This window comes from Arvicanthis niloticus, chromosome 11, assembly GCF_011762505.2.
Source record: "Arvicanthis niloticus isolate mArvNil1 chromosome 11, mArvNil1.pat.X, whole genome shotgun sequence".
Taxonomy (NCBI): Eukaryota; Metazoa; Chordata; class Mammalia; order Rodentia; family Muridae; genus Arvicanthis; species Arvicanthis niloticus.
Window position 1 is genome coordinate 64,306,216 of NC_047668.1, and position 24,106 is coordinate 64,330,321.

Below are 24,106 nucleotides of genomic sequence, written 5' to 3' on the forward strand. Positions count from 1 at the left end.
AATGGTGGGTTTCTCACTCAGCACTCTCTCTGATCTCTCATTTACTCCCACAGGTCATCTAAGTGACTTACAGTATCAAACTCACTTCTCTAACACAGTCTTTTTTTTCCTTTTTCTTTTTGTTTGTTTAGTTTGTTGACAGGGTTTCTCTGTGTAGCCCTGGCTGTCCTGGAACTCACTGTGCATCAGGCTGGCCTTGAACTCACAGAGATCTGCCTGCCTTTGCCTCCTGAGTGCTGGGACTAATGGCGTATGTCACCACCCCCTGGCTTAATCCATTCACTTTTAACTGAGCTTGTGTAATCAGTCACACACCTATAACCAAATAATGGTATCCCACTCTTCCCAACCCTGTTCAACAATGACAATCACAGGAAATTCCATCACCATGCTCAGGACAGAACCCTAAAACATCCTTCTTGCTTTTCCCTCAGGGCCAATTAATCAACTCATTCAATTCTTCCTCCTAATATCATTTGACTCCATCCTGTTTGCAAACAACCTAAGACAAACCACTATCATTATTCTCCTACAATACCAAGATTCTTAGCCTACTGTAGAGCAGAGTCCAGTCTCCATTTCATGCAGCGAAGAGAGAATGGGTAAAGTACAGATCTGATGATGTTACATCCCTGTAGAGTGTAATAGCTCCTTGTTATAGAACAGGTTATAGAATAACATCCAAAGTCTTACACTCTCTGACCATCTGCATGATCTGCCTGCTGGCTTGCTATCCGGCCCACCTTGCTTTCTGCTGGTCACACTTTCATCTTCTCCCAGGTTTAACCACACAATAACTAGCCCTTTAAACATATCATACTTCTCATATAGAGGCCTTCCTACTTTTCCCTCTGAATACTCTGATACTGTGTGCTAGTCTACAGACTAAATCCTATTCTACATAACACATCTTAAGTACTATTTTTCAGGAAACTAATTTCTCAATGTCTGGTTTATGATAGTTTCTATGTTACATACTCCTTATGTTAACCTTATGCCCTTTCTTTTCTGTTTGTTGTTTGCTGAGAATCAAACCCAGGGCCTTTTAAATGCTATATAAATGCTTTGCCACTGAACAATATCCTTAACCTTCTACAGCCCTCCTAGCTCTTATCTTGTTTGTAAATAGCTATTGTTCACTGTCTCTTGTTAGCTGTAAGCCTCATGACACAGGCTTGATCTTGTCTTATTTATACAAGTGCCTGCAGTAACAGGCAACCCATAAATATTTGTTGAATAGATACACTGAAGATTGCAATGATAGCAGCAGATCTCAGAAACTATCACTCAAGAGCTAAGAAATACAGTTCTGAGACGGTAAAACCACACATAGCAATATCTCTTAAAATTTAAAACAAAAATAAATAAAGAAAAAGAAGATAACTATTGAAACTTAAACACTAAAACTTATGATCTGCAGGTATATTTTTGTTTTGGTCTAGTTTGGTCTTTTGATAAAGACACTTTAAAGCTCTCAATATAAAATGGTGAATGACATGGCCATATACTTACACAGAGGCTAGGAACAAGGCTGGACAGATTGACATGTCGTGGGGCAAACATGTGAAGCTGTTGAAGGCAAGAGATGGCAGCTGCCTGAACAAGGGAGTCAGAGTGGTCCTGGGTGATGGCACAACCCACCAAGCAAGAGGAGCGGATGGTGGAAATGGTTGCTGCATTTCCTAACAGGAAAATAAAAGACAATGTTAAATGCAACCATGCTATTAGTGTCACAAAAAGACTCCTAGAAAGTAATTATCTTCTAAGTAAACCCTTCTTCAAACCATTATTCAGATTTTTTTTTTAAAAAAAACCACCCAAATAGTCCATAAATATGACTTTGAAACACAACTGTATTTGCAAGGCAATTTTTCATGTCTTAGAAATTAATTCCTTTAATTAACCAGTCTTCTGCTAAAGAACCACAAGATTTCTCATTCTGTGGTTCTCTACACAACAAACACAACTCTACTTTCATTATGACAACTTTAAATACTGCTTGTCTAATAATAAAACTTTATAGGGGTAATTAAAAAATATTACATATTTCTTGTATGGTAATTTAGTTGCCAAATATAGGTATCTGGAATTTTCTTTTAATGTGAAGTAGAATAACTATATGTACACATACTAGTCAAGAAAATCATATAATCATGTATAAAAACACGACACTGGAGAAGTTCATAGCCCCTCTCTACTTTCATATTCTGTTTGTAAAAGGGAGGCAAAACCCATCACAGAACTGTGTCATCATTAAATGATATAAATAGAAAGTTGACCTCCTCAAGACATAAAATAAACAGAGAGGGAAGCAGGGATTCTGAGTATATATGCGCTCAGGGTCCAGTCACAACTCACTGAATTCAGTGTTGAATTCACCATCAGGAGGAGCCAGTTCCACGTACAGCAGTAGTCGACCTTCTACAAACCTTTTCTCTGAACTAGCTGCCTCAGAGACAGGTGACACACCCGTTAGCGGTCTTAGAGTCAAAAAGAGAAGGCCCATGGAGGCAGTACTCAGTGTCCCAGGCTAAAAGAACTTCCTTTTCATTTTTAGGGGGAGAGGATCTCCAAGCAGAATTTCATTTAAAATGTTTTCTCTGCTCAAGACTGATAAAAATGCTATTATCCAGGAGTGGTGCTGCACACCTCCAATCCCAGCACTCCAAAGTCTGCAAGTTCAAGGACAGCCTGGTCTACATAGAGGCTTCTATGGCTGCTACAACTGTCAGTGAACCCCTGACACCTGCTATAGTTTGTCTGTTCTCTTAGTTAGGGTTGTGAGCAGACACTGTGGCCAAGGCAACTCTTATAAAACATTTAATTGGGGCTGGCTTACAGGTTCAGAGGTTCAGTCCATTATCATCAAGGTGGGAACATAGCAGCATCCAGGCAGGCATGGTACAGGAGGAGCTGAGAATTCTAATTCTACATCTTCATCTGAAGGCTGCTAGAATACTCACTCCCAGGCAGCTAGGTTGAAGGTATTTAAGCCCATCCCCACTGTGACACACCCACCCCAACAAGGCCACACCTCTTAATAGTGCCACTCCCTGAGCCGAGCATATACAAACCATCACATCTGGCACATTTTTATGTGCCATTTTTATGGCACATATAAAATATTGAGTGCCAAGTTTTGGAAAATACAAATATACAGTAGATGATAACTATTAAAAAGCTTTGCAAGCAGCACGATGGTGACAATAAGAGAACCAGAGGGACAGTAATTGCCCAGGCACTTTCTTTAACTTAAGACAAATTTGCTTACCCTGCAGCTCTGGTCCAACAGTAGTTATGATCGCCCCCAAGCATCTGCCCAAACACTGGTGAACTTCTGTGTGTGAAGGTGGAACTGTCAGCAGCAAGGTGAGAACCAGTGACAACGTGGGTTCCACGTACCCACGGTACATTGGACCACTAGAATCCACTATCAGGGCAAGTGAATGAAGAGACCATGTCTACAGTAAAACATAATTGCATTTTAGTTGAAGGAAACAATTACAGTATATATTGAACTGAGTATACGAAATTGTTACATTCATGGGAATATCTTCAAATATGGGAATAACTCAAAATATGTTTTGAGTTAGAACCCTACTGTATCCTGGGCTGGCCTTGAACTTGTGATCCTCATGCTTAGCCTCCTAATTGCTGTCATGTGCCTCCATGAATGGTTTACCGTGTATACTCTTAAGGTTTCACTGCAGCTATATTTGCTTAAATATAAAATGTTTGAGAAACAACAAAGGTTAAAAAAAATCCTCAAGGAGTAAATGTTACTCAGTGACCCTGGGAACATGGGCTGGGCTAAAGGAGGAAGAAAGAGCGGATATGAAGCTAGTTAGGTACTAATCACCCAGTGACGGAAAGAAACAAAACAATAAGTAAATAAACAGTACAATGTGCTGGGGTGCGTATATGATTATGGAGGTAAACGGACGATGATGGGAACAAGTGTCCTAAGTGCCACTGCAGACCCAGAAAGACCAATGCCACCATGTTTTCTCTCACTTAGGAGTGAGCTTTGAATCCTCAGATAATGTGTTCTTGGAATAGTCACAGATGTTATGAAGGGGTCAAAGACAGGGTGGGGAGACAGAATTCACCAGTATATAGGGTTAAAAGAGAAAAACAGAAACAGGAAGGGTTAAATTGGGTTGGAGTAGAAGGTAGGGTAGAAGAGGGAATATGGGGAGAGATAAACAACAGTAAAGACATTTTTTAAAAGACATGGAAATCAACTAGTGTAGGAGCTCCCGTGTGTGTGTGTGTGTGTGTGTGTGTGTGTGTGTGTGTGTACACCACCAGTCATACACTTATGAATGCTGCAAGCTAAAAGAATGCCTGGTCTGGTAAGGTGTGCCCACTAGTAGAATAGGGGCCTAAACATCATGGGAGTAAACAAGTGCTCCCAACTGGATTTAAATTCCATTCTGTAAGATGAAATCTATGCCTGCCACCATTATCAGGCTAAGAACTGATGGCTAGATGGGTCATAAGCTGTAGGGGATATCTACTTTTGTAGGAAGAGCTAAGGTGGGAGGAGTAAGGAGAGGAAGAAGAGGAGCTAGGGAGAGCCACGCAGGTATGGAGAGCAGTCCTGGGTAACAACTTTTACTTAGGTTAGCTAATTGGGAAACAACTATTTTTGTATGGGCATATTGTTATTGAGCATTACCAAACATATAAAGCTTTTGATTAACATTTAAGCATTAGAGTCTCATTATCTTACTGGTTCAGCATGGATGGTAGGAGGGTCTTGGCAATGCCCAGCCTTGTGGAGACAGTGTGGAAGATTGGCAGAGCCATCTCCCAGGCTGGCATCTCATGGATGGCAGGGTTGGTCTTTCTGGATGGCCTCTGGCCGCACAACATGGCGGCTGAGCTAGGCAGAGCTGCTGCATGTTAGATAGTTGGCTGACTGGCAGCCTCTTTTTAAATAATTACTACTACATACTTTTATTGTGGGGCTACATGAGTATAGCATAAAACTGATGCTTAATGATTTATCATCCTATCTACAAACCAATTCCTATCTTGACGTGCATCTGACAAACTTCTATTTGCAGTGGATGGTGATTTACACAGTAATCCACACCTGGCCAAAGTGGAGGGGGAAAAACCCTGCAGAATTCTCATCCCTAAGGGAACATATAAACTTTATCCCAACCCCCAAAACTCAGGGGTCACTGTGGAAGAGACAGTAGAAAGAGAGTAAGAACCTAAGAGAACGTTTTCTCCTGGGCACAGAAGGGAAGCTGCAGATCTGCATTCACAGCAGCTTCAACAATGTGGACAAAACCTACACAAGCCTAAGCCAGAACAAACAACAGAAAGGAGAGAGGGGTTGGGCACACTATCCCACCGTAAGCAATGGAGCTATTGGCAATTGTTAGCTGCAGAGAAGGGAGACAGTTTTCTCTAAGAGTGTAGCCCCTGGTAAGCTGACTACCTTCCAGTAGAAAGCTACACGTCAAGAATATATGGGAAGTACAAATTGGTTTTAAAAGATTAAAGCACAAAACAAAACAAAACAACATAAAGTTGAGTGGGCAGGGAAGGAAAGGGTGAACTGGGGAAGAGTTAAGATCAAAATATATTGTATGAAATTCTCAAAGAACTAATAAAAACACTATATGAATATCATATATATGTAGAATATATATATATATATTTATGCATATGTTTAACTCAAAGAAAAGGGCAAACAATAAACCTTATGTTGAAAAAGCAAAATTCTTGCAAATTATCTATTATAAACAAACGAAAATAACAAGGAAAAGCATAATACATTTTTCCTAACAACTTATCAGTTATAGATATTGTTTAAAATTACAGGCATGATGGCACATGTCTGTAACCCTAGCACTCAGGAGGTTTAGGCATGTGAAAGCCTATAAGCTTATAAGTTCCAGGTCAATTTGGGCAAAACAGGGAGATCTTGTCTCAAAAGCAATTGTAGAAAAATAAAGACTTCCATACTATCTACCTGAACTTCAGGGGATGTCCCATCTTGAGCGAGAGCCAGTAAAATGCTGACACTGGTCTTTAGGTGTTGTCCTGATCCTATGCCACCAACATAGCGATGTAAACAACCGAGGGCCAGTGAATGACCAGTCCTGGACACAACATCTCGAGCCGACTTCAACCTGAGAAAGATGGTGCAACAGGAATTGCTCTCCATTGTCCTCTAGTCATAGTCTAAGAACTCACACATGTACAACAGGAAAAGATTCTGGAAACTAATGAAAACATGGTCTTTATAACTGACTTTGAACAAGAAATTTAAACAGTATTTGTGGGACTGAGGGTGTGGCTCAGAGGCAGAGAATGTGTTTAGTGTGTAAAAAAAAGTCCTGGGTTCAATCTCCACTACCACAAAGAAAAATAAAACCTGAATACACAAAATATTTCTTACTTTTCTCAAGAAATTTCCTATATTTTATTTTGTTTTTGAAGTGCTGGGGACTAATCCAGGGTCTTGTGTACACTAAGCAAGCATTCCATCACTGAGCTATACCCCGGCTGCTTATAATTACAATCAAAGGCTCTATAAAACGGAAAATTTCTACATATATTTTATATGTGTATACAAAAGATTTACTTTTATTGACATGTATGTGAATTAAGTGTGGATACCCAGAGAAACTAGTGGAGGGCACTGGACTCCCAAAGGTGGAGTTACAGGCAGTTGTAAGCTGCCTGATGTGGGTTCTGGGAAATGAACTTGGGTTTTCTCAAAAAACAAAAGTACCCCTAATTGCTAAGCCATTTCTCCAGCCTCTAAGATGTATTTTTTAATAAATTGTAAAATTAAAGTAAATATTGCACATAAATTTTAAAATAGTTTAATTGAGATGTATTTACTATGTAAAACTAATTAATTACCCAGCCTAGCCTCAAACTCATGGCAATCCTGCCTTAGCCTTCCAAATGCTGCTGCTATTACAGGTATAAGTGGCCGCACCTGGCTTTAAAACTCATCAATTTAAATTGTCAAGTATACAATGATCATTTGGACACTGTACGTAACATCACATAAGCACAACACTGAGCAGAAATGTTCACTATACCACACATAACATCTAATTAATACTCTTGTGCTAATACAGAAGAGAAAATACAGAAATTAATTTTAAAACATTTTAACGAGGTACTGGCAAAGCATTAAAATATCATAATGCAATTAACAAGTTACTGACATATTTTGAACTGTTTTTTAAACTCAGTATTAAAATCTGATGTAAAATAAATACTTAACAGTATTGAGAATTTGGTGAAGAAATAAGTCAACTGTTCAGCAAGCAAAGCAATCGTACTGAGAGCAAACCCTCTCTTCTTCCTATGGGTGGGCAGAGTGAGACCAGCGCCTCACAGTCCTGCCACCAAGGCCTTCCTGGGGGACGGACCATCATCCAAATTGTGATCAAAGTAAATCCTTTTTTCCTTGAGTACCTTTCTCAGGGATTTTGCATGACAACAGAGTCGTCATCTTATAGCCAACAGGTCTACCACTGGTAGTAGGAAAGCTATTCTCAAAATGTAAGAGTTCAGAACATGCTTTTACTTCATAATCCTTACTTTCAATTCTTTCTCTCTTGTAAATGATTGTGATGTGGATTAATATATTTATTGTTCAAAATATACAAGCTAACAATGGTAATTTATATGACTCATGCTATTTCTTGGCCTTTTGATTTTTTTAACTTCGAGTAACAACATTAAAAGCCACATTTCTCGTCTTAGTCATACTTGTTTGGCTGAGGTCACTCTTCATAACTGACATGCATGACAATTCTTAAAACCCTTAAAATGTAACTTTATCTCTTTCTCCTCTAAAGTGAGGAATTAATCCAAGAAATGAGTAAGTAACAGAGAGAACTGGATAAACAAGAGGCAGAGAGGAGGGTACACCTGCAGGTGTCTGTGGGAAGTTTTGACTGATGCTTCTTGAATGAGCCACCACATCCTCCTTAAAAGCTCTTAACATACTATATCTCTCCCAGAATCTAGAGGTCAATAAATTACTGAATTAAAATGTGAGATTATGAGAAGCAACAAAAACAAAAAATTATCACATGCTGTAAACCATGTAGAAAGTTCATAGTCTAGGTAACAATTACTGACTGCTTAAGAGACATCTTAGACTAGTGGAGAAACTTGCTAAGAGACGCACTTACTTGTCAAAGCTATATTGGGCCATTCGGGCAATAAAAGATGCTTCTCCCACCACCTGAGCCATTCTTCCAAGGGCTTCCCCTGCCGCACACCGTAAGATGGGGTTTGGGTTGTCAAGAGCTCCCATAACCAGTGTCAGAGCAGACTTTCGAACTTCCTCAGGTCCTAAAGTACTCTTGTTTTCAGCTAAGCCCTATATTGATTTTTAAAAAAAGAACAATGATATCAATTCATAATTCAGGTTGAATAAAGAAAAAGATATGCTGCAATTTTAGGAAATACAGATTTCTTCATAGATTGTTTTTCACAAATACATACGTTATACCTGGGGCTAGTACCTATTCAGTGGACTGTGATCACTTCCTAACGTGATGTTAGAACACAGCAATTAATAATCGATAGCCTCACTGGGCCCAGAAACACAACGTATGAAAGAATTTCTATCCAAGGCCTAATACTCAATATTCCTTTGGACATGCAGGCCACTATCTGATTAAACTGAGCACGACTAAATGCCAGCACAGTAAAGACTATGAAACTGATCCACTTATATAAAAATTCAATAAAAAACACTATGCGGCTCTAAGTTGTGGTCCTAGCTACTTAGGAGGATGAGGCAGGAGAACTGCAAGTTAAAGGTCTGCCCATCTACACAGCAAGCTCAAGACCAGCCTGGGCAACTAGGCTGGGGATAGCTCAGTGATATTTGCCTAGAACATATAAGGCCCTGGATTCAATCGCCAGTTCCACCAAAAATAAATAAGCAAAACAAAGAACCTCACAATCGTGTGTAGAGCCTACAATCAATATACACGCAATATACACGTGGTGGGGTCAGTATCTGAACGCTGGCATAGATTTGTTTTTTGTTCTAGCAATATCTGCTGCTTTGGAATTTGATTTTTTAAAATTTATTTATTCATCCACTTTGGGGATTTAATTATCTTACCTGAGATGAAAACTAAGTCACAGTGCCAGTAGAAAGTTAACTATAGCAGAGGCATTAGCCATTTCTATGTAGAGAGTGCGTGTCATCTGTACACAATGTTAAACCACACACTAGTCTTCCAACCACTAGAAGCCAGTACACTGCCTCACTGCTTTTTGAAAATGTTCAGACGCCAGTGTCAGTTTTTAACAGGGCTAGGTCAATGGCTACAAAGTAACCCAATGCTATCTCTGTAACCCATTTCCCTTACCAACCCCAGGCTTGTAAAGCATGGCTGAAAGAATACTTGTTTAATTATTTGTATTTTCTGTTGTACTGAATTTTATTATTAGAGCACCATTTTATCATAATCTTAGCACTAAATAATAGACACACATTTTTAAGTAACTCATGAAAGGCTTGATATGATTTATGAACTCTGCTGAGCCAGGCAGATACTTGTTATATATTTCATGGTGTAGAAACTGAAGTTCAAAGAGGTTAGGAGAATTCCATTACAATAAAGCCAGTAAAGAGCTAACCCAGTAAACACTCCCTACACACTGTATTCTTTCATTTATGAAACGCATCCTATGCTGAGTCAGTTTAAATCACAAATAGAAATTAAGATTTGTTTCATAAATTTTCACTAGAAAATCAGATCTCATTAAATAGACATCTTGGAAAATCCCCCCCCCCAAAAAAAAGTATTGGCACTTGTAAATTTTGAAGTTCAAATTGAAATCAGAATTTTTAAATTACTAAAATGTTACTAAATATTACTAAAATATCAATTTAGCTATAAAAACCCAATATAAAGTTTCTAGTAACTTCATTAAGCTAACATAAAATCACCATTATCAAGAGCATGACTATAGAAACTTAAGTGCTATAATAATCTTGATATGCCTGGATTTTTAAAACACACTGACCTGTTCCAGGATATCTATCATGTTCCAAGAGTTCCTACCTTCAGTGCACTAAGAACAGCAGTGAATATATTAAGCTGAACAGCCTGCTGGCGGACACCTTTGGCTTGCTTAACACATTCAGCAAAGTGATCCAGCATCTGTAACCTGTAGTAATGGGGTAAAATCACATTAGTGGTTTTTATTTAAATATGGCTTAAAATGGAGATAAGAATATAAACCAGTTATTTATCAATTATGCCCCCGGACTGTATCCATTTCATTACCACAATTGATTCAAAACCAACCTTTATTGCCTATATTAATAGATACTCATATATTTGACTAAACAGAACAAAAAGGGACACTAAATACTAAATTTCAATTAGCAAACCAACAGTTCATAATTCTAGAGGTCTTAAGTATTTATACCAGTGTGTCCAACAAAATCCCTGGCTTACAGTATCTGATGTAGTCAGCACCGTGAGTGTCCACCAAAGACCTACATGGAAAAGACTGGATCCCCAGGGTAGTACAGTACTGGGGCTGGTGGGAGGTCATTAATGCACTGGGGACATGCTCTGGGGAGCAGTAGACCCTGGCCTCTTCCTTCTTTCTCTCATTTTGCTTTCTAGACATGAAGTGAGCAGTGTGGCTCTGTGGTGTTCTTCCATCATGTGACCCTTACAACAAGAGCATAGTGCAGCCTTTTGATCACCAAACACAGTCTCTAAGCCTCCAGCCAAGCAAACGGACTCTACAGATATTCTACAATGACAAATGTTAGGTCCATGAGTTAGTTCCCCTGCTTCTCTCTCTTTTTAAACAAGGTTTGACATGCTGCTTGGCTTCTCCTTGAACTCTTTCTTCTGCTGCTTCACCCTCCCTAGAACCTGAGTTGTAGAAGTATCATAGACATATGTCACGTCATCTTTTCTCTTCAAAGTATTTTTAATAGAACAGAAAACAACCATTATCTACTTCTATGAATAATTTTTAATTGAGAAGAAGAGAGGGGCATAATTTAAATTTTTTTTACTATATATTATAATTTATTTAGTGTCCGTGTGCATGGATAAACATGTGAAGTATTCAGTGGAAGTCAGAGGCTGATTTGTGGGAGTCAGTTCTCTCCAGCTGTGTGACACAGGTTGTCATGGCAGCCAGTCTCTACCTGCACGGATGACTCCTCAGGCCGTGCAGTTTTTTCTTTTCTTCTTTATTTTGATATGGGGTCTCTCTGGATAACATAGGCTAACCTTAAACTCTGTGCAGCCTAGGTCCTGGTTTGTTTGTTTGTCTTAATCTTTAAAATCCTACACAGGAGCTGAGAGATGGCCTAGCAGTTAAGAGAGCACTTGCTCTTGCAGAGGACCCAGTTCCCAGCACCCACACAGTGGCTCACAACCATCTAAACCTCTAGTTCTAAGGAATGCAGCACCCTCCTGACATACTCTGGTACCAGGTGCATTGTATATACACACATGCAGGGTCAACATACATATACATAAAGTAAAACAAATAAACTTAAAAATATTTTTAAATGTTCTTACACAGAAGAAAACTGCAACCCATATCATACTGTGCCAGAAGCTTTGAGACATTTCAAGAAAGGCTTAGTTTTGACCAATTAAAAAACCACAAAGTCTCGGATTTGAGTGTACTTATTTAAAGAAAGGATATTGAGTATATATAATACATACAATTTTTTTCAGCTTTAATGTTGTTTTAACATTTGTGTGGTAATCAATTGTATTTAATGATATCAAGCTTAAATATAAAAAATAAATAGCTAAAAGCAATTCATCAAGTAACCTACACATTTAAAGATACATTATCTTTTGCAAATAAACAATATTATTTTAAGGCATATTTTATGAAAGTTAAGTAATTTGAAAGAGTCTTACATTGGAAATCAAAAAAAATATACAGAACGCTGCTAGAGTTAAGAATGTTGGCTGTGGATATGAAATACAGCAGACCAAAGTCCTTCTGCTACAAGAAAACCCAGCTCTGCTGGTTTCTGTGTTCCAGACTCATGCCATCTCACAGACCAATCAAACAGAGAGTCAACTTTCCCACACGTGTACTTGTTCAGGAACAGAATTATGAAGGTGACAACTCTAATTAGAGGTACAGTTTAATTTAGAAACTACTAAACCGTTAAAATGAAAATGTCATTAGGTAAGACACAGCCCACAAACAGTGGGTACTAGATGCTAGTTCATAGGGCAATATCTTGAAAGACCTTCAAGCTATATGAAATTTGCAGCCAACTTATTTTATCATGTACATATAAATTATGCCATTAGATTTATGAGAGCATTGCTTAAGTAATAACCTTTGTTATTGTGGAATTAGCTGTGATGAAAAAAGTCTATTCTTAAATATAACTTATATTTGACTAAAATTACCCAGCTAACTTTACACTAACCTGTGTTTATAAGAAACATGTGGAAACACAACACCAAAAAGAGCAACAGATGCGTCAATCACTGAGACTCCAAGAGGGAGAGGGCCCGGCACAGCATCCCCAGCAGGGATCCGTAAGTAAATGGAAGAGGGGTCGTGTTCCAGAGCCCCACTTCCAGACGCACTGTTTGGCTGGAGCTGTGAAAGAAAGAAATACACAGCATTCACAATCTACTGTAGGAAATTAATTCACTAGGTACTGGAGATCAAGGATTAAACACTGAAGGAATGAAAGCATGATTAGACCTAACAGCTTTCATGCAGATGAAAATACAGTTTTGCCACTGAAAACTGTCATTATCAGAATCATCTCATAGAGTCGTAAAAAGGTCATGTTTATCTTAACCATTGTTATACTTGATGTGAGAACAAAATTGTATCCATCTAACGAAACCTACAAAAATGAATTAAAGCAGTTACATTTTTTTTGTATTGTTTTAAGGTAGGTTCTTCCCTGTAGCCCTGGCTCAGACTCTATGTAAAGCAGGTTGGTCATGGACTTACAGGAGACTGTCCTGCCTCTGTTTCTTTGCTCTGCCTCTCTGTCTCTCTGCCTCTCTGCTGTCTCTCTGTCTCTCTGCCTCTCTGTCTGTCTCTCTGCCTCTCTGTCTCTCTGCCTCTCAGTCTCTCTACCTCTCTGTCTGCCTCTCTGTATCTCTGTCTCTGCCTCTCTGTCTCTCTGTATCTCTGCCTCTCTGCCTGTCCCTTCGCAGCACTTGTATTAAAGGCATGGGCTACTTAAATTTGGTATTCTGTTTTTTATTTAATAAAAATAATTTATTTGGTTTTAACTTGCCAATCTATTAACTCTTTCTTCCTAACTTGTTACAAAACTAAATAAAACAAAACACTAGAAACAAAAGAGCCAGTTAAATCTGAGTTTTGTCATTTCCACAGTCAAATATCTAAATACAATGAAATAATATATTTTGACAAATTCTACTACTGCTGCTAGCCTTTTCAGCATCTTCCACCTCTAAGATGTGAACCTGTCTGTGAAAGTGAAGTGACAGTTTCTGTGGCACAGGATATCTTCTCTTGAGATAACAATGTATTGTGGAACCACTGCTTGAGATTACGCTGGTGCTTTTGTTTCCTGGTATATTTTCCTACCTGGTCTTCAATTGATTTATGATCAGTCTCTTGAAGCCAGGAGCCCAGAAGAACACTGTCGTCATAGTGGCAGAGGGAGCGAAGGAGGGAAGTAGTTGTGTTGGCTGAGTTGTCAGTCAGAGTGAACTCTGCCACCAGCTCTCTAAGAAGTGCATTGAAAGACCCTAAAATACACAGTGGCAGAGCAGATTAAAATAATTTTCATGTCCACAAAGAACATCAATGTGTTTAACAGGAGTAAACTCAGTTCACATACTTTGGAAAACATCCATACTGTTTTTTTCTTTTCTTTTCTCCGCCCACTTTCCTCCCCACTCTCTCTCATTCCTACCAAGACAGGGTCTCACTGCAGTGCTCAGTAGGCCTTCAAGTCCTGAGCTCAACTGATCCCCTTCTTCAGCCACACAAGCAACTGAGACTACAGGCACATGCTATACTATGCTAATTCTAAAATTATATTAACTGTTTTAATACTGGTTTTCCCCAAACAGTTGTGAGGAGCCTAGGGCTTCACAGATGTTAGGTAAATGCTCTCCCACAAGGCTACATCTCCCAGATCTTCACTGTTTAGTATATGGACAGTATACCACACAGGCTAGCCTTAAACTCACTCTGCAACCAAACATGTCTGAAACTTATGACCTTAGTGTCTCAGCCTAGCAAGTAGCTAAGGTTATAGGTCTGTGCCACTAGCCCTGGCATTCACTGGTTTTAATATACAATAACAGTATTTTCCCTTTTATTATGGTATAATGCAGTTTGAGCACAAACTAAAAGTAATAAAAAAATACAAATAGTAAGCAAAGCCTTTATTTTAACAATATTAAATGCTATATGACATCATTTATTAATTGTCAAATACATTGCAAACAATGAAACAGGACCTACCCAAGTTCTTAGGCTTAGTTATATTAGAGAAAAATTAATGGTTTGATATTATTGTTTTATGTATTTTATTTCTGCCAAGTAAATTCTTGCTCTCCCTTTGTGGATACCTAAATAACTGGCGGTGTTACAATGCATATGGAGTAGTTGGGAACGGTGATTTAAATATAGACTCTAAAGGCCAAGTCAGTTGGGTTTTTATCCAAATTATGTCAGTTACCAGCGCTAACACATACGTAAATGCTCTCTTTACCTGAGATTCTTGATCTACAGAATAGGTGTTTTAGCTGCTAGGCTGGGCGAGAGTCACAGCGACATCAGGACATATGGAAAGAGCTTGGGATGGGTAGAACAAAGTGTACAAGTCAACAAACACAAATGCCTTTCCGGGAAGAGCAGTCGAAGGGTGGCCCTCTCACAAGGCAAGCATGAAGAGGGGTCCTGGTCGAAGCTCTAATGCTACCAAGAACCCAAGAGGCACACCGAAGAACCTTTACCAATTACCATACATTTTATTTACCTTCATATGTTTTTGGAGGTAACAAAGCCAAGATATCATAAAGTCTTAACCGGACCATGGCGGCACTAGCTTTCAGGTGGGCTCCGTGGGCCTTAATGACAGACGGAATGCTACAATATTGAAAGCCAAGTGGGGATCCGTTAGTCGTTAGAACAAGCACTATGCATTAATAATTAACAAGGTTGTTTAGGAATGCATTGACAAACTTCCAAAGTACACTGACAGGATAATCTATTTTCAGTTTATTTTGTGATCAATAATAATAAATGTAGCAGAAACACTTCAGAATACAATGTGTTTTAAACCACACCATTGATACAACTTTTAAATTCACTTTACAAAATAAAGTTTAGATGCTTTCTATATGGATTGAGAAGTACAAAAATGCTAACTACATTTTTATTTAATATATAAAATAAGGCCTGTGAAGATCAGAGTTTGAATCATTTAGTACACACATACATGCTGGGTAGGCATGCTGGCCCATCTGAAATGCAAACAATTTCGATTTGGAGACAGAAACAGGATCCTCAGAGCAAGCTGGCTAGCAAGAGCATTGGTGAGCTCTGAGTGCAAGTGAGAGTCCTGCCTCAGTATATAAAGTATATAAAGTAAAGTGTGACTGAGGAAGACATCCACTTCTGATCTCCACACATACGTACATGTGAACATGCATACATACACATGTGCACACACCACAAACACACCCAAAGAAGATGTTGGCTTCATCCAAACTGTGTACTTACTGTGACATCATAGTCATGGCACATTCGATGGGAGTCATTAATTTCCTAATCGCATCCTCAGTTAGCAGCTCAGGACAGTGTGCCACAAAACTCCGCATGGCTAGAGAAAATATTTTTAAGATTTAGAGAAATCTTTGTGCGCCTGAATAAACTTTATACATTAGATAGTGGTAAAGACATCTACAGTTCTCAATTACTATAAAATAGGTTTTGAAGCCATGTCAAACTAAAAGCCAGCAACAATTCCAAAAAAAAAAAAAAAAATCAGAAAAAGAATGGAGAACAGAATGGAGGAGGAAGCTATGTTAGGGAGATTTTGAAAAAGAATTCAGATGACTACAGAGAATGCAGGTTTAAGGCAGGACAGGGGTGAACAGATGCTCCACTGAGAAAGAATTTCTTTCCTCATACTTTAGCAAAATAGCTATGGCCAAGCACGCCTCAGCTGCAAGGAAGCACAACAGCAGCCCTGCCTGGCCAGCTGACCCTGAAATGTTCTCTCCAACTCTGGGCAAGAAGCATTTTTTTTTTTTTTTTTATGTCAGGAAAAACCAAAACAGAGCAACAGGCCTGAGGACATTCTAGTTCCCACATGAAATAAAAGGTGGGCTTTTCCTGTAACTTGCTGACTCCCAAACCAACCCCACAGCATCCACCTTTTCTGAAATGCTGATGTCCGAACAAATAGAAACATTTGCAAACTGCAAAATCAAGCCCAAAGAAATGATTTTCATAATGCAAAGAAGGCTAGCTCTGTGAAGCTGAGTTTCTGTCTGTGTCAGATCTTTGCTAGATGAGGGCTGTAACCGCTGAATAAAGAATAAAGGCGCACGGGTCCCAGCTCTCAGTAAGCACTGCAGCTGGACTTCCTGAGTCTTAGGCTCACTTTTACTACTTAATAGTAGCAAACTGGAGTTATTTATACAGTTCCTGTAATCTGAGAGTCTGCACATTTAACAACAGACACTAAAATAAAAATTGAAACAGTGATTTTTTTTCTATCAAGCACATTTTAGTGACAAAAATATTACTCAGTATAAAAACATTCTGAAAGTGCAAAGTTTTCAGTTCTTACCACATAGAGCTCCAGCGCGACCTTCCAGAGTTACCTGCCAGGTAAAAGAATCCCCTCGGGCCTTCTCAGCCTCCAGTTCCTTTAAAGAACGAGGGAACACATTCCGCCACAACAGCAGCATCTTGGGTAGATGGTAACGAACAACAGACGGTCCTAGGCAAGAAAATGAAGAATACAAAACTGCAATTATAACATTTACAAAACAAGCATCAAACAAAGTGGTGATGCCTGCCTGTTACCCCAGGACATAGGATGTAGAGGCTGGATGACCCAGAGTCCAAGGCAAGCAGCAACTATGCAGGAGTCTGAGGCCAGCCAGGGCTGCCATGAGATCCTGTTTCAGAGAATTAAACACACCAAAAAAAACAGAACAAGGAAAGCATAGGAGAACAAGGGCTCTAATACTCCTTCCAACACCTCTGCTAATTTACTCTATTTTTACACTTAAAATTAACTTTACTTTCAGAATGTTTTTTCCAGTGGGTAAACTAAATGAGTACTAAGACACAATAAAAAGTTATTTTAAAGTTTTGGTATTTTTAGTAGCCATGTATACAAGGTGCTATTAAAAATGTCCATGTATACAAAGGCTGGAGAGATGGCTCAGCCACTAAGAACACCAACTGTTCTTCCAGAAGTCCTGAGTTCAACTCCCAGCAACCACATGGTGGCTCACAACCATCTGTAATGGGGTCTAGTGCCTCTTCTGGTGTGTCTGAAGACAGCAATGGTGGTGTACTCATACACATAAAATAAATAAACCTTAAAAAAAATTCCTTGAATACATTCAGGATAATGTATTCCATATTATCCATAATAACATTTAGTGAGAATTTTTCTATAAGCACATGTGAATATGAACATATAAACTTGCTCTTTCATATACACGCTCCTGCATTTGGGGGCAGTGTGTGGTTAGTTACATGGAGAAATATAATATTTACATTCCTAAGAAATTCATTTAAATGTAACAATAACATACTCACCATAAACTTCTGGAAAAAATTACCACTTTGTTTTCTGTAGAAAATGGGTCAATATAATGCCCAATAGACAGACTTTAAAGACTGAACAACATCTTAGTATGTACACACACTTTGTGGGAGCAGATGAACTGACAAGTGTCTATAGTTGTCAGTGCAATACGCACTTCTGTCCTATGCATAATGCTAAACTTTGTATCTAAGATTCATCACAGCATTCAGGGAAGCGAAGCACATAAGTACCTCCCCCAGAGCACCAACAGGACCACAGAAATAGGACTTTGCCACTGTTAAACCCGTGATTCCACTCAGGCAGTCAAACTTTCTCCCCACAGCCTCACTCTTTCTGTAAGTCCAAGCTCATTACCGATTCTTTTGGGAAAGGTGAAACTTTACCTGAGAAAAGTTTGAACTAAAGAAGTAACTACTAAAATGAGATATTTACTCCCAAATAATAATAATAATATATAAATCTGCTGTATAGTACACTGACATCTAGGAGTCAGCCACAATGCTTATACCTAAAGTCATGAGTGCTCCCAGGAGGAGCCAGCCAGCCTGGGTGCGCTGCAGGGACAGTCTGCTGTTTTGGGCAGCAGTTCGTAACAGATCTTCAGCAATGCTGACCACCATCTGCAAGACAAGTTTCAAACTGAATTTTAATTTAAAGAAGCTGATGGATAAACAATAATGAAACAGATAGTGTGTATATGTTATTAAGAATGAGGCTGTCCCTTCATGCTCTTGTTACCAGCCAAATAGAAAGCTACTCTGTTCTGGTCACAGATGACACCTGGGAGACCCAGAGTGTGGTGTGGTTAGAGTCATCTCCGGAGCCACGCTGCCCAGGCTCCATCCTCAGTGCACCGCAGACTGACTTTCTAACAATGGCCACTTAACCTTTGGCCTTACTTCCCTCCTTGGTAAACCAGGAATGTCAACCTCACTTTGCCAGAATCAATCATATTACTACAGGACTAAAAAACGGTGCTAGCCTAGGTAACCACTTATTAGCTATAGTACTTATTGGTACCATCCTAAATCAGTAATTTCTTGAAGTTCTATGAAGCATCTGTCTTTAAGCTATTCTTACAGCATGCAAGAAGATTCAGGGAAAATGAAGAACATAGTATATGATGATTAAATGGTAGAATAGTATTGAGTAGTGACTGTCAGCAAAGAAAAAGCTAGCATAGACCAAGTGGCTTTGAATGAGAATTCAGGAAGGACATTGACCCTGGGCCTGAAAACAAACAGGTTGAAGTTTGATAGAGTGAATAACAAATTTTACTGTAAGGAAGGCCAGAAAGCTAAAGGGTGTGAGAAAAACCGGAAGGGTTAATCTGAGCACAACAGGGGCAATTCAGGATGGAGAAGCAGACCACAAATTATGAGTTCTAATTGTTTGTCAATCAGAAGATTCTATTTTGTTCTGAGAACCAGGTAGCCCCTTGGGACCACTAAACAAATGTGAATGATGTGAGGAACATGGAGACAGAGTACTCCAAGGAAGAAACAATCAAACTGCAAAGATGATAGATGTCTTGGATCCCCAAGCAGCAGGTGGCTGGGAGCCTGATGTGCCCCAGGACAGCACACCTTAAAGCTGAAGCACAGACCTAGCCAAGCTAAGCTGCACACAGTGCTTCTACACATGTCTAAGATTCCTCGAGAAGAGACTAGTACTATACGCTATGCTATATATGATAGCATACACTACATATACATATATATATGTATATGTGTGTGTGTGTATATATTATACTACATAGTATAGATGCCACATAATATATACACTAGAAAGAAAATGAGGGGAAAGAGTAATGACTTATTAAGAACAATTTAACTTCTAACTATTGTCAAATACTAAATATGACAATAAAATATTCTCTGCCACTTTTAGGCACAGCACTGTGATTTTTTTTTTTTTTTTAAACTGAAAGAACACCAGGCACAGTGGCACCAACCTATAGCCCCATTACTCAAGAGGCAGAGACAGGAGGATTGCTTGAACACTGGAGTCCAAGCCCACTGGGTAACATAGCAACACTCAGATACACACTTAAAAAAAAAAAAGCAGAAATAAAGGTTTAAACAGTAACACAATAGTATACCAGATAAAACCTATTATCCCTAGGAGGGTTCACTATCCAGTATTACTTAGGGTCTGTGAACTGTAGTTTCCATTTCCAATTCTCATCTGATTGCCGGCTCAGCATCAAAGACAGCAGCATTGCAATAAGGACACAGCCCACCTGCGAGCGTGCTGACGTCTGTCTTACCTTTCCTTTGGCGTGAGGAATACCCAGAGGACACTGATGCACTCCACCCAGCAAAGCAGCCATTGCAAAACTGTATCCACTAACAGCCTCTGGGGACGTCTTGAGGTTGTTGAGCCGTTCTGCACACCTATCCAGAAATGGTGTCAACTGGAAGGGCAGCGCCACAGCCACACAGCGCAGACACCATGCAGCAGCAAGCCGAGCAGCCATGCTTGGGTGAAGAAGCACTGAAGTCACAATCTCCAAAAGTCCTAGGAAAAAAATCTCAAAACATTACTCCTTACCGAACAAAAACAATTTCACTATGATTTAATAATAAAAATACCAAGCCTCATAATTTCACAGTTCCCCAGCTCTGCCAAGAAGCACGTATGTGGATCATGCATAGTAAAGTACTTTAAAGGAAGAACACACTGTACGAGGGATATAATATGATAACTTAATAGAAATGTAATGTAATACAACACAATTCAACTGCATCCATCGATATATAAAAGTTCACGTTGGGAACACTGGCTCACACCTACACTCTCAGCACATGGACGGCAGAGGCAAGCAGATCTCTGACTTTGAAGTACTCATCTACACAGTGAGTTCTGTGCCAGTAAGAGATACACAGATCCTCCTTCAAAAAGTAAAACTTTGCTATAAAATTAATTATATGAAAGTCTTCAACAAATTCTGGTCAGTTAGAATCAATTCTCACAGCTGAACTCTCTCAAACCTTTTAGTATTTTATTCCCATCCTGTTTAGATGAAGTTAACTCAAGCCCAAGGATCCGCGAGTCAGGATGATGAGAGGATGCTGTACCTATGGATGCTTCCTGGATAAGAGGAGAGGCAGTGGCATTCAGGCTCTGCACCAGGCTCCCGAGCTCCTGCAGGGCACAGACCATGACGTGCTGGCTGGCTGCAATGTCTGCTGCCCCAGATTTGTTTTCACTGCTTGTGTCATTCACCACTGCTTCTGCAAACACAGGACCAGGCATTTGATGGGTGAAACAAATTGTGCTAGTTGCTTGCTCTACGTGATCAGTATTCTTTTACATACCATTTGGTTCCTGAATGTTGAAAACTATGCACTTATTGCTTAGTGGCAAATAACTAGGAACTGAACTGAGTTTCAGTTTGGCTTTAAACTTTGTAGGGGCAGTGGTATGTGTGTGTGCAGCTCGAATGTGTAAGTCTCAGAGCAATTAGATGGAGTTAGTTAGTTCTTTCCTTTCATTTGTTCTAGGGACTGAGCTCAGGTCATCAAGCTTGGTGGCAAGTACCTTTAACTGCTGAGCTATCTTACCAGTCCTGAGTTGACATTAAAACACGTTGCACAGAGTTACAACAATGCTAAAATACATACTGTGTGTATGTATGTATGTATGTATGTATATGTGTATGTGTATGTGTGTATGTATGTATGTATGTATGTATTGTTTCCAAGAATACAAATAAGGTGGAGCAGGAATCCACAATGTTTTACAAAAGCAGACTCAGAAACATGGATGGATATACCTCAGTGATAGAGAATTTGCCTTGTATGCTTGAGGTCCTGGGTTCAATCCCCAACACCACAGAAAAGAAACACAAACAAACAAGCCAGCAACAAAAGCAGATTTGGGGGTACAAGACTTGGGCTCTAATAGCAACTGCATGTAAGCTCTGTGGCGGGGCATGCTGCTCAACTCTGCTGTGTTGAGTTCCTCATCTGTCTCTGACTGACCGGTCAACAACGCATATGTAGAACGTAACTCACCCTGTTACAGGACATATTGAATAAGTAGCTACTCTTGTTAATTACCATTATTACTACTGCTTCAAGTGCTTCAATAGACTGGAGGCATCACTGTCAAATTACTGACCAGAAAGTGGAGTCCCAAGGAAAGGGAACGTGGAACCTATGGGGATGCCCTCCCTCTCCTGCTTACTTTCATGTCTCTTCCCAACATCTTTTAATACCCACAAGAATTAAAACGAGAAACAACTAAATATGTCTTGACAAACCACTACTAATTGAGAATACCTTATGGTTCATAAATCTCTGACATAATCATGGTACTTAATTCAGTAATTAGAATTTTTTAAGGTCAAATAGCTAGTTTACAGCAATAAAACTAATAAAATTTCAAAGACAATAAAATGTTCTCTTTTATTCATCTACTATGAGCTGGTAATGAACACACACAATACAAAATGATGGTCATAATTAACTCCTCCTTCCTTGTGGGCATTTCTGGACTGGCAGGCCCATGAACTCCACTTCTGAGCTTCTGTAACCAGCCTGCCAGTTCATGTCTGCCACTTAACACTGAAGTACTTGAAGCACCATGTGAGTCTTCCTCCAGTTGTCAATACAGGATAAATTACTTCTTAGATATATCTAAGAAAATACCTCATTAATTCAAACACCTTTTTAAAAAAAAGATTTATTTATTTTATATATGTGAGTACACTGTTACTATCTTCAGACACATCAGAAGAGGACATCAGAACCCATTACAGATGGTTGTCAGCCACCATGTGGTTGCTGGGAACTGAACTCAGGACCTCTGGAAGAACAGTCAGTGCTCTTAACCACTGAGCCATCACTCCTGCCCTCAAATACCCTTTCATTAATAATTTTCAGTTATCTATCTCTATGCATTTAAAAAGTTTAAGTATGCTATTAAAATGGCATACTTAAAAATAACAACCAAACTGAAATTTATTTTGTTCATAAGACAATTAAATGATTATTTATACTGATTATACCTAGTTATATCCTTATTTTTAAAGACCTCTTTTGAGTAATATAATATGCCTCATTAAAAATTAGTATTTCTAATGGTGACAAACCTAAACGGTCTTATACAATTTGTACCTTGCCTTCCTTTGGTCCTGAGTGCACTATAAACGCTACATGGCAGGAGCTTTGTGTCTCTCACTTAAATCTTGTCATTGCTCTTGTAGCTCAGATATTTAGTACCACACAGAGAGTATAAAACGACCCCTTTGAGCTGGGCGGTGGTGGCGCACGCCTGTAATCCCAGCACTTGGGAGGCAGAGGCAGGCGGATTTCTGAGTTCGAGGCCAGCCTGGTCTACAGAGTGAGTTCCAGGACAGCCAGGGCTACACAGAGAAACCCTGTCTCAAAAAAACAAAAACAAACAAAAAAAAAAAACAAAAAACAAAACAAAACAAAAACAAACAAACAAACAAAAAAACCCGACCCCTTTCTGAAACACACTTCTTTCCAGGGCTTCAGTAGGGTATAAAGTGTAGGTCTGAATGTCCTATAGCACATGAACGTAACTCTGTAGATACAGTCGTGTCTACATAGAGAAACGGCTGAGAGAGAGGATGCTAAAGGTCTCCGGCAGAGATGGTTCACTTCTGATGTGGTGAACAAACCAGATACCTTGATCTGAATATGACATGTTGTAATAAGCACTAAAATGTCACACTACCTCCCCAAATAAAAACAATTTTATGGGTCAAACAAAAGTTTATCTAACAAATTATTCCTTACAATGATAGTTATTAACTGTTCACAACATGCCCTACAAGTGGTAACAGTCATCTGTAACTATTACTCTCTAAGTCTTCATATGAGGCCTATTAGAGAAGAGAAAGAAAAATAGAAAAATATATATTTACGTAACAAGAGGCTTCAAGTAGGAAAATGTTAACAGATTATCCCACAAAGATAAAAAATACACCAGTGCATTCTGGGAAACTTAAAAGTAGCACAGGCACTAGAAAAAAAATCCCAAACCCAAACCCTAATGGCATGCCGCTCAGTTTTAAAGCTTTGTTTCAATACAATTATATGCTGACTTAATATTTTGTAAAAGTCACTCAATAAAACCAACCATAAGGAGTTGGAACAATGGCTCAGAGGACAAGAGCACCGACTGCTCTTGTTCTGGGTTTGTCCCAGCACATACATGATGGTTTACAACCATCTGTGACTCAGAATTAGAGGGTACCTGAAGCCCCCGTTCTGACTAGGCACCAAGAGTGCATGATACACATGGGAA

The 24,106-nt window shown here is 39.2% G+C and overlaps 1 protein-coding gene across 4 annotated transcripts in view; it reads right to left on the bottom strand.

Annotated features, from left to right (window-relative positions):
• Heatr5b (HEAT repeat containing 5B) overlaps positions 1–24,106 on the bottom strand; it is a 76,351-nt gene that overhangs the window by 38,690 nt on the left and 13,555 nt on the right. For all 4 annotated transcript variants that reach the window (XM_076942298.1, XM_076942297.1, XM_034513915.2 and 1 more), the window contains exons 9-21: positions 20,905–21,060; positions 20,094–20,344; positions 18,333–18,444; positions 16,829–16,981; positions 15,754–15,853; positions 15,008–15,117; positions 13,603–13,766; positions 12,452–12,627; positions 10,080–10,185; positions 8,184–8,374; positions 5,993–6,152; positions 3,272–3,461; positions 1,513–1,682 (exon numbers count right to left, since the gene is read on the bottom strand). In XM_076942298.1, coding sequence (XP_076798413.1) covers positions 1,513–1,682; positions 3,272–3,461; positions 5,993–6,152; positions 8,184–8,374; positions 10,080–10,185; positions 12,452–12,627; positions 13,603–13,766; positions 15,008–15,117; positions 15,754–15,853; positions 16,829–16,981; positions 18,333–18,444; positions 20,094–20,344; positions 20,905–21,060 — 2,039 coding nt within the window. The remainder of the gene's footprint in view (positions 1–1,512; positions 1,683–3,271; positions 3,462–5,992; positions 6,153–8,183; positions 8,375–10,079; positions 10,186–12,451; positions 12,628–13,602; positions 13,767–15,007; positions 15,118–15,753; positions 15,854–16,828; positions 16,982–18,332; positions 18,445–20,093; positions 20,345–20,904; positions 21,061–24,106) is intronic.